This window comes from Fundulus heteroclitus, chromosome 12 (genome assembly GCF_011125445.2).
Source record: "Fundulus heteroclitus isolate FHET01 chromosome 12, MU-UCD_Fhet_4.1, whole genome shotgun sequence".
NCBI classification, from domain to species: Eukaryota; Metazoa; Chordata; class Actinopteri; order Cyprinodontiformes; family Fundulidae; genus Fundulus; species Fundulus heteroclitus.
Window position 1 is genome coordinate 4,368,496 of NC_046372.1, and position 11,186 is coordinate 4,379,681.

General features: G+C 42.3%; 1 protein-coding gene across 1 annotated transcript; it reads right to left on the bottom strand.

The window, feature by feature from the left end:
* Positions 1-1,128: 1,128 nt before the first annotated feature.
* On the bottom strand, positions 1,129-10,011 carry LOC105915986 (bri3 binding protein). Its single transcript, XM_012850279.3, has 3 exons — positions 9,720-10,011; positions 6,462-6,564; positions 1,129-6,344 (listed from the first exon to the last, which is right to left on the bottom strand). Exons 1-3 carry the CDS (start codon positions 9,909-9,911, stop codon positions 5,923-5,925), a joined length of 717 nt encoding a protein of 238 aa, XP_012705733.2. The 5' UTR covers positions 9,912-10,011; the 3' UTR covers positions 1,129-5,922.
* Positions 10,012-11,186: the final 1,175 nt, after the last annotated feature.

An 11,186-nucleotide genomic window follows, 5' to 3' on the forward strand; every position in this document is an offset into this window, starting at 1 on the left:
TCAGGCCAATGGAACTGCGTTAACACCAAGATCACATACCTTTGAACATGCATTGATCAGGGGTTTTTATAGCACATTTACATTTACAGGGGGTTGGAGTGTGTGTGGGGGGGATCTTTAGTGGTCACAGGGCGAGAGGTGGGGTATAACCTGGACAGATCACCAGTCTATCGTAGAGCAGCACGGACAGCCAGGCATGCGCACTCATACTTAGAAGTAACTAAGAGTAACAGATGGTCATGGTGTTAAGGCTGAGGGAGAAACGCCTCGCATGCATGGAGAGAACATGCAGAAAGACCGCAGGCAGGACCTTCTTGCTGCAAGACAAGAGTCGTACCAACTGTGCCACCATGCAGCTGCTACGCATCAGGTGATGAGTTGGTTTCAGGTTGTTGTAAAAATTATCCATTTACGAACCCAAAGTAGAGCTACCAACACACGATTCATCAGTGCCATCTAGTGTCAGAGGGAAATAAAATAGCATAAAGCCACATTTGATGCCGTCAAAGCAAGTCACGTAGGAACAGCTCGATAAATTAGAATATCGTTAAAAGGTTTATTTATCAGAGGTGTCAAAATTATTCACATCTATTACTCAAGTAGAAATATAGGATTTAAAAATACTTCTGTAGAAGTATCAACTCAAACCTTTTATTTAAGTAAAAGTAGAGAAATACCAGATGTAAAACTACTTAAAGTATAAATGTTGAAGTAATAACCCCCTCCCCCGCAGTCTTCCCTAGGATTGGGTAGTCCTTGATATTTCTGTTAAAAAACTTGTCATTTTTGTTGTTTCTTGGAAACAGAATTTTTATTATTTGTAAGCCATAATAACCTAAAGTAACAGAATTAAACGCTTGAAATATGTTACTACGCAATGGAGCTATGTTTGAATTTTTTATCAAATTACTTTCAAATTAACTTAAAAAAAAATACTTTAACTTACTGAGATGAACCTGTAGAGTATTTAATTGAATGTAAAAAAAGCCTGAGGCCGACGGTCCAGGCCAACTTTCTTACCCTTCTGAGAAGGTAATATCTGAATACACTTCCCTTCAAAAAAAAATAAATAAAAAAAATAAAAAAAGGAAACTCCCATCTAGGTGAGCTTAGTAATAAATCCAGACATTTTTTCAGTTCTACGAGTGTTTATTCAAATCTGGACCTCATCTTTGCTCAAAAAGCCACATTATTACACAACGTTTTTTTTTTGTTAAGACACAACCAAACACAAAGAAAACAACAGAAGGCCGAACAGTTTGAGCCCCGCCACAGCAGTCAAGCACAGACTTTAAATGATAAAAAGTCTAAAAATGGAAATCAGCAGAAGAGAAAAAAAAAGAAAGAAAGTCTAAGACAATTTTTTTTCTTTACAGTAAAAAGATTGGCACTGGAAAATAAAGACCATTTGAAATAATAGACACATTACAGTACAGTAATTTAATGTAACAGTAGTAATACACTCTAAACAAATGAATAACTGGGGGGGTTCATGGTCCACAAGAGGCCTCACAAGCCTTTGAATCCTTTAAAGATGTGAAAGAGCTTCAGGTCATCACACCAACATCCCTTAAAATCCTCGCCCAGCTGTAATCCAGTACTATACATGTTTAGGTTTTAAAACAGTTTATTGCAATAATCCAGTTTAACACCTTCATTCCACAGCAGTTATTAGTGGTTAAACATCCTGATAAAGCACACACGCGTTCCCCCTTGTGTTTGGCTGTGTAAATATCATGGCCCCAGATTACTCTGTAGGCTATCAATACATCGAAAGCTCATCTCTCCAGTCAGCTGCCTGATGTGAAGGGATAATGGTCGTTTCTCACACGCTTCAGTATGTGCCTTCGTTTCAGGGACACTGCAGTGCTTATGGAATGAAAAAACAGGGATTGTTTCCAAGTGTGATTGTTTGGTCAACAGAGTCCAGCCTTCAGTGCAAATAAATAGTGCAGAAAAACAACCAGCATCAAACGGCAACGTAATCCGTGGATATAATCCGTTTCTGGCTAATTTCTCTCATGACATTTGTTAAAATATCTACGCGGGCAGCAAAATGAAAATCTTTAAGATATAAAAGGCAGCATGCAACAAAATCTCACATGACAATATACAGTTAAATCACTTCATTGTTGTTTTTTTCTGTGGTAGGTGAGCTGGGAACATTTTGACAAAAATCATTAAAATCCAAAATTTTGATGTATACCCTTTTGAGTCTTGAAAGCTAATTTTAAGCCTAAGCTAAAGCTACATAAAAGAAATTAAAAACGGTAATAAAAAAAAAAAAAGAATGACATATACTTGTATCTGCCAAACTATTTGCAACAGGAATTGTGTATAGAGGGTATAGTTCTTGACAGCAGTCTAATGTTTGATTCCCGACCCCAGGCTATCTACTGCACGTCTTCACCGATTATCGCTTTCAAGCTACTAATAAATACAGGCAAATGAGACCAGAAAATGCAAAAAAATAAATAAAAAATAAGTCATATAGAATTAGGGATCGCGAAGGACTGTTTGCATTGCATTGTTTCATGAATTCATGCACGACAGCAATAATTGCAGCCCTGCCTGAGACGCTAAAGGCTCCACACTTGCCAGCGAGAGGAAGGGATGTTAAATGTTTCATTAGCTAGTTGAGCATTTAGAGCCGTTTCTTTCCCACTGGGCAACCACCGCATACCTGACACTGCGAACAGAGAGGGACCATGATGCTGCGCGTCCTTGCGCCCGCCTGCTCGGAGCAGCTCAGTGAATCAAGCTCGGTGACACATGCAAAACAGTTCGATGTGAAGACTTCTTGCTGCCGAGCAGTTTATAGTGTGACACCACGTACGCCGTTGTAAAATCTGAGCTCTGCTCATACCAGTCTGTCCGCGCAGACTCGACCTAGAGAATGTGCGGACGTTGGCGGACACATGTCCGCGCAAGTATGTGGGGGCCTGAAAGCTTACAGAGGGACTTGCAACTGTCTTAATGACAATGGAGAAAGGCGTGAGGAAGATTTAGGTTTATCCCACACACCATATTGCTATTGCATGTTTTTCTAATATTGTGCATCTGTATTTGAAATAGCTAGACCATCTGTCTGTACATATAATAACTGTAATATAATACTTTCTAAGAGGGCCAACCCTTGATCTTCAAAATTAAGAATGCAGGGGATAGATATTCAGAGTATATTATTAGCCTGGCGGGCCACCAGTCTTTATCTCCCCCTGGCCAGGCTAATTGTCATCTGTGTATTTTCAATGCGTTGATGTTAGAGAGCGACATTAAACGGTGAGTAAAGTTCTGGTCTAACTAGCTAACATGCTAGCTGCTATTAGCTTGATGCACAGTGCATCCACGTTGCGCTTCTCCTTCGAGCCGCATGACTAAACACTTCCCAGAGCCAACAACGACACCTACCGCTAGGATTAGCCCATTTTCTAGGGGGAAACCTGATATTAATATTTACTTATTATCCATGCATCAATTAAACTTGCTCTAAATTACATCTGACAAAATGGAAACAGGGATGGTCATTTATAGTATGGTGCCCACAAAAACATTCATACCCCTTGAACTTTGTGCACCTTCTGTCCCGTTACAGCTACAAACACAGAGGCGACAGCAGGGATGTACCTGGGGATTGGTTTCTTCAGCTAGCCTAAGTTGGCTGAAAGATGAATGTTTTGCCAGTCCATTGCATTAATATGTAGGTCATCTTCATCACCTTCAATGAGGGCCATAGTATTCACCAAGCTTCGTTAATTAACTAAAATCCCTGCATTCAGGCCCATCCCTATTAAAAACACACGCTCCCAAGGGGAAGGAGCTGTCCATGATTAAGGTAACTGGAGCATTTTGATTTTAATATCCTGAAAAACTTTATTTATTCTCCTTTCAACGGGGAGAGTGCCTCGTTTTAGGGGGCTAATAGTTTTGTAACACCATCACAACATCTGAACACCTCATCCAAAGGTACAAATATGGACGGAAGCAAATCGCACCATAAGATATTCCTCCAAATACAAAAAGGACCTGTGAAAGAAGGGCTGTACAATTTTAAGAAGCAGCTAAATAAAATCTAAGCCAAACTACTGAAAATATGGACGTATTAACAACATCATAAAGACCAAAAATTGAGAAGATCAACCGTACGACTCTTTAAGATGTTTGTGGTCGTACAAGCATTGGTTAAATATTGTCCCTACAGTTGCAAAGAAATGGAAATTTCTAGCAATTTCCAATTTGCAATAATTCCTAAACTTTCATTGGAATTTGGGGAATGGATGGGAACCAACTGGCAATTGGAAGTAATTTAAACAAACTGTACCATATCCAAACTTAAATAGAAAGAATAGCTTTTGTCATAGGCAGATGATCAGGTGGTATTTACAACTTAAACATTACATCAAATAACATTTCCCTTTATGTAGTCCACAGGCTCAGGTTAGGGGCTTCTCTAGGCTAGGGGTCCAGAAATCCCCCATGCATGAGATGGAGGAATGCACGGTGCATGTAGGGGGCGTGGCCTCAATCCTCCTGCAGGAAACGGCACACTATGCTGATGTAATGGGGGAATAACAGATCTACTAAAGTGTACCTGCATGAAATCTGCTTTAGTCAACACTATTCTAAAATATAAACCCAAACTAAAGCCACTGGTCAGCATATTAAATGTCTATTTTTAATGCTCCTTTATTTCCATAAACTCTTTGTTATTTCCCAAAAATTCCTGTTCATTCTCATTGAAAGCTTCCAATTTTTGAGAGTTTTGCAGCCCCGACAGTCCTAAAGTTTCTCCATCAGGGCTAAGTAGGTGAGCAATGTGCATTAGTCTTACTCCAGCCCAGGTTTAAAGGCGGTAATGTTATTTAAATGTACCTCAACATAAATTACACTCTGATAAAAGGGGGTTCGTTTTTAAGAGGACCAACTAGCCAGTATCAACAATGATCACTTAATGAAATTATAAATGAAAAGTAGGATTTCTGAGGTCAGCGTGCATAAATTAAACTTTACACAACACACACACACACAAAAGCAGACCTGTGAAGAAACCAAAACGTGACTTCTACTAGAATTCATATTTCTTTATGTGTTGAGTGAGTCCCTGAGATATTGCTGGCTCTCTGTGTGGTTTCCACGTCCGAATGAGACTTTAGACACGGCGTTTTTCAGATTCACTCGCTCGACCCCACCCCCCCAAAACATACGCAGCTTCACAAACACACATCGGAGCAGGTCAGTGAGGCGTCGACTCATGTCCCCACACACAAGAAAAACATAAAAGATTAAAAAAATAAAATAAAAGAGGTCCTGACATCACATTTGCCACAGAACGGTCACTAATCAGAGCTATTTCAACATGTTTGGATGAAATAAATAAATCTCACTGTGGACAACTATACAAGATCTTTACATATTAGAAATAACTGTCTCAAGTCAGGCCTGGGCATTCGTCCTCACCGGATTTCTTTCTATTTTTACAGTAGTTTCAAGGAGATTATATTGAGGGGGGGGGGTTTAAAAGGAAAACATCTAATTATAAAATGTTTATTTATTTAGCATGAACACTATAATTACTTCAACAACAATAAAAAAAGGGAAATACAAACAGGAATCTGGTAGCTCGCTATAGCTGCTGAGATGTGGAACGGAGAAAGAAATTATGCCAATCAGGTTTTTTTAACCAACATCAAAAGAAAATATTTGGTTTGATTGATGCGTCGGAATCTTTGGGGAATTTAATGTTTATCTCCTTATAATTGACTCAAGCTTTTAAAACCTTGTGTTTAGATCTAGCCCCCCCCCCCCCCCCCCCACCTGACAGAGTTGTAAATACCTGGTAGCTGTTCTCCTGAAGGTGTGCACAGGAAAGTGAGTTAAATACATGTGGTCTAACCCCCCGACACTCTCCTCCCAGCTGTGAGTCTACTGCTCCCCGCCGTGCTCCAGGCTGTCTATGACGCGGCTCAGCCGGATGTTGAGCAGCCTGATCTGAGTGTCCAGGTGGTCGATCTTCTCCTCCAGCGAGCCCGCGCCGCCTCCGCGCCGCCAGTACGTCCCCACGGGCCCCGTCATGAAGTACACGGCCATGATGAAGCACAGCGGCAGCACGGCTCGCTCCGGGTCGCCCTCGAACTTCTGCAGGATGTAGAGGCAGGACAGGGCGAAGAGTATGACCCTCACCAGCCAGAAGAAGCGTCCGAAGACGGCGTGCAGCAGATAAAACAACCCCCCCAGGAACATGGACAGGAACCAGTAGGCCAGCAGGACGGCGGCGACCAGGAGCAAGGCCCGCGCTGGGGAGTTGGTTAGCGACGCGAGGCTGAAGTAGTGGCTGAGGTTTGAGGCTACGCCAACCAGAGAGGCAGAGACACAGGAAATGCACATCATCAGTTAAGTTATTTTAGTCTGAAATAAAAAAAACAAAAAACAAATGCCACAAACGTTGCAGGTATACGACTTACAATCGATACCCATCACGTCGAGCAGATCCGACCAGATCTTCCAGATGGTATCCATGAAGGAGTCCACTCCGTGCACGAATCGCTCCGTGGCTTTGGAGAAAAACTGATCAGAAAGAGGAGGAGGAGGAGGAGGAGACAGTTGGGGTTAGAGCTCCAAAAACTGATATCAGAGGACAGTGGATTAGCCACGTAAATGAGCTTAGGATAACATTTAAGCTTTGATGACCCAGTCATATAAACTCAGTGCAAAACGTTTCCTCGATAAAGCCGCAAAGACAACCAGCCTCCATTTGAACAACCTTTGAGTCGTATGACACCGATCCTTAGAAAATGGGGTTGATTACTGCTCCTGTTAACACGTCTAGGTGAGAATGTTGTCAATGAGTCTCCCAGCACACAACACTAGCAATGAGTTAAAGGTGTAATTTCCCAGTCAAGCCACTAGTAGGCGGCATGCTCTTTGGCATACAAACACTCCCTGCTTAAAAAGCGGAGGTGGAAAAATCTTAACCTGACTCATGCCAGATGTCTGTCGCTCCGCCTAGCTTCACTCACATACATCTGGGACATCGCCCATAGAGAGTGATTTCTCCAACCAATTTTATGGTCTGGCCAATCAGGACGCAGGGCTGGAGTTTCATAGATGTGACATAGTGGAGAAGCGACCATGACGTGAGACTGTTTTGATAGCAATGGTGGCTCGTCGAGGAAGCAAGCGTTAACACTGATGCTGCTATTTCTTCCGTGTTGTCCAATCTACCTAATATTGATTCATTAAAAGAACATCAGAGAACGCCTCTGAAGGCTTTTGTTGGTGGAAACCATGTTTTCGCCCTTCTCCCGACCGGATTTGGCAAGTTTTGTTTTACGGGGCGCGTCCGCGTCTGCAGCGGACGCGCAGACGCGGACGCGACCCGGAGCGGTTAGCGCGAACCATGTTAGGAGGCCTTTAGTCCTCAACACGGTCGGCCCGGGATCGACTCCAACCCACAGCGCTTTACCGCCTGTCTTCCCCCTCTTCCTGTCAGCTCACTGTCAATAAAACGCGTGTCAATAGAGCCGCAAACACATTGAAAAAAATGTTGTTGTTTTTTCTGCGTCGCTATCATCAGCGTCACGGGTTAGCTTCGGTGTGAGTGGTTGAAATAGCTCGTCGATAAAGATGACAGACAAGTGGCTTATCCAATCATATGCAAGAATTTTTGATAAGGCCCAGCCTTCAAAAAAGGCAATTCCTATGGAGAGGTCCCAGATGTATGTGAGTGGAGCTAGGCGGAGCGACATGCGTCTGGCTTGTGTCAGGTTAGAAAAATCTGGACTTCAGAAAGTAAAAACCCCTGGCTCCATCCAAATACCCTTATAGAGCAAGGCCTCTTTAGCCAAAGCGGATGTGCGTCAGCGGTCTCCATGATAAGTGCTGTCCGAATCGTGCAGTCAGTGAGGAAAAGTAGCCTGTATGCTCCCTGTCGCAGCTAGTTTTGCCGAGGTCCCTTACCAGCGCTAAGAACCCTTAAGGTATCCCACAATCCTTTGTGTGACTGTCTGAATTTGGTACAGCAGTCTGAAGCTCATTTCCTACCAACGACAGAGTTCTTACTGTTGATCCCATGAATGGTCAAGGAACAAGAGCTAGGAACAGGAGGTAGGAGCTATTATTAAGAGTATTCAAACAGAGTCCCTGCCTGGTTTTCCTTCATCCTGTTCACCTAACCAGGTGATTTTTGTCCTCATCTGTGAGGTGGAGCTAGAAATACAAATGGTTGGAACTAATCTCTGGACCGGCTTTTTACTTTCTGAATTCTGGATTCCCCACTTCTATTGAAAAGGCGCCAGTCATCCCGCGTATGTGCCAGGGCTTTCCCATACAGGCAGGTTCTGTTTTTTCCCCCTGTTTACATGAGAACAGAGACCTGGATGTTTTCAAAACGTTTCGTTCTGGAACCAGTATCCAGAGAAAATGCGTGCTGTTGGGGCGTAGACGAGCGAGAGAAACGCGACACATTTTTTTTTTTTTTTTAGCTTTCGCCAACAAAAACAAACAAAAAAAAATGTCATGCACATTGCCTTAGATAAATGTTTAGCAAACTTTCCACTCTGCTGGGTTCTTACAAATAAATGTCATTCTATTTGTTTACCATGTTTTCCTTTCCCGGTTTTCTATGCATTCCGTAAATAATTTAAAATCAAGAAAATGTTTTCAGTTGTATGCAAGTGAACGGGTTTATAACACTTCCAGGAATGCACATCATGGCCAACCCCATTCGTTCACCATTGAAAACTGTATTAGCGTTGTTCTTTAAACCATGTTATACCAAATTAACTTCAGTTTAACCAAATACACAGGTAGCAGTTTTTAATCAACCATAGTAAGCGCACAAAATAAAATCTTACTTAAAAAAACAACAACAAAAATCTGTCTTATCTCAAAATAGGTTTTCTGACAATGGAAAGACATACCTTCCTACACACACCACGTGGTATTGTGGAGGAAGTGAGGACGCTGCAACAATCACATGACTTCTATCTTATCCCTGATTTGTGGAACTGATGGCGTTACAACCAGAGTCCATAGCAGGAAAACTGTCTACTTTCCTGCTTTCAAATAAAAGCAACCAGATCAGTCGCAACAGAACTTTCTGGTTTTGTTTACATTTTTGTGCTCTAACCATGACAACGAGGACCCTCCCTCTATGTTAATCACAGGGTTGAGAATCTTCCACTGGCTGAAAAACAAATAACTCCATATTGATCGCAGTAATTTGGGTTGAAAATTATCACGATTATCACCACGCTGACCTATGGGAAACTGTGCGTAGTTCTGGCGGCTAGGCGCAGGAAACGTGCAGCTTTTTAAAAAGCAGGAAATGCAGCAGGGCCAATGAGAGCACACCAGGCAGCTCTGAACGTCCTCCGCGGAGACGCTTATCTAGAAAATGACAGAGGACGCATTCAAAGACCGACAGCTGCTGCAGGCCTTTGGATCAAATGAATGAAACGGCAGCTTACTGTGCAGAAAACCTTGAAACAGAAACGCATAGACAAACCTGTTTATTTTCTACATCCAAAACAAAGCGCCTACACCGGGCTGTTGCACAGACTAAAAATTATTAAGATTAAACGGTAATAACTCAAAATGGCATCCATAAGTTGACCGGGCCCAGCCCCGCTTTTTCTTATTTCCTGTTCACCATGTCCCGGCCAGCTCGTCATTTCAACCAGAGCCAGCCGGCGCGTCCCCCTCCGGCGGGCCCGGCTCACCTTGTACAGCGCTCGGATGTTGTCCTCTCCGAACACGCTGCTCAGCGTCTGGTAGATACCGTTAGCTGCCCGCCTGAAGCTGTTCTGGTTGCTGCTGCTGCTGCCGCCGCTCCTGCCCCTGCCCGCTTCCGCTGTGCACAGCAGACAGGCGGAGAGCACCAAGAGAACCACAAAAATCCGGCTTCCCTTCATGGCAGCAAGCGTTCAAGGGGAGTCAAGTACGGGGCCGTGTGAAAAAGTCGAGGTAAAAACAACAGCTAGCTGCCGAAGGCGGACACCTTGCCAGGCAGGGAGACGCTGGGTGATAACGCTGTGGCGTTCAGGGGCGCCTCGGATAACGGCGTTCTCCTCTAAGTCTGAGGAGAGAACGACAGCAAGGAGCGCAAGTGTAACGCTTTTTCTTTTGTTTGTCGAGATAAAATGTTTAATTTATTACAGAAAACGACAAGTTATACAACACTGAACATGTGTTGTAATTTATATATTTTATACACTTGTATAATGTTATCATTAATTTTTCAAAAACGACTTTTTGATTTACTATTAGTGTTACGCAATAAATGCAACTATATATTGTAAACATTTTATGAGAGTCATTCCTAAAAGTGAATATGAGATTTGAAAAAACAAGTTGTTTCTGGAGATCTGATATTTCCTATAATCCTTAAAGCAACCATCACCTTCGCTTGGAAATGAGGTGGGTTGAAATCATCTACAGTTTGCTACTGCTCTCTGCTGGTCAACAGCTGGTACTTCTAATGGTGTTTTTCAACGTCACAACATATCGAGATCATAGATTGTGTTTATTGTTTTTACACAACCTCAAAAGTCTTTTTTTTTCTGTAGAAGCATTTTAAATTACAGGTGAAAGTCTAATTTATACAAGACAGGAAGTCCTATTGCCATGCGACGTTATTCATAGCTCTTGATTGGGTTTTTCTCCCAGAATTTGTCACTTCATCCATCCATCCATCCATCCATCCATCCATCCATCCATTTCCTGTTTTTCCATGTTTTCTCTCCATCAAATTGGAAAGGACTTTTAAGAAACACTTTTGTTTGCACATAATAAACTGTCTTTAGGGACTTGAAAGGTTCCTAATCACATACAGACTAACACAAAGAAACTCTTAATTGTGAAGTGGAAGTACGCAATGTTTTGTCCAACTACAAATCTGAAAAGTGAGACGTGCATTTGTATTCAGCGACCACCGACTCTATACTCCGTAGGTCCACCTTTTGCTGTGATAGCAGCTGCAAGTCTCTAACAGCAATTTAGCATCATCCACCCTCCCATCAACTAACTTCACTGCAAAAACGGATCTAAAAATAAGTAAAATGTTCTTAAAATTAGTATATTTATCCTTGATTTGAGCAGGTAAATAAGATTATCTGCTAATGGAATGAGTATTTTTAAAATAAGATAATTAGACATACTGCACTTGAAATAAGATGATGAAGATGAAT

Coding starts and splice junctions, on each gene's coding strand:
- LOC105915986 (XM_012850279.3), bottom strand. CDS start 9,911: ATGAAGGGAAGCCGGATTTTTGTGGTTCTCTTGGTGCTCTCCGCCTGT. Junction 6,565..9,719: donor ACATCCGAGCGCTGTACAAG/GTGAGCCGGGCC, acceptor CTTTCTGATCAG/TTTTTCTCCAAAGCCACGGA. Junction 6,345..6,461: donor CGACGTGATGGGTATCGATT/GTAAGTCGTATA, acceptor TGGTTGGCGTAG/CCTCAAACCTCAGCCACTAC.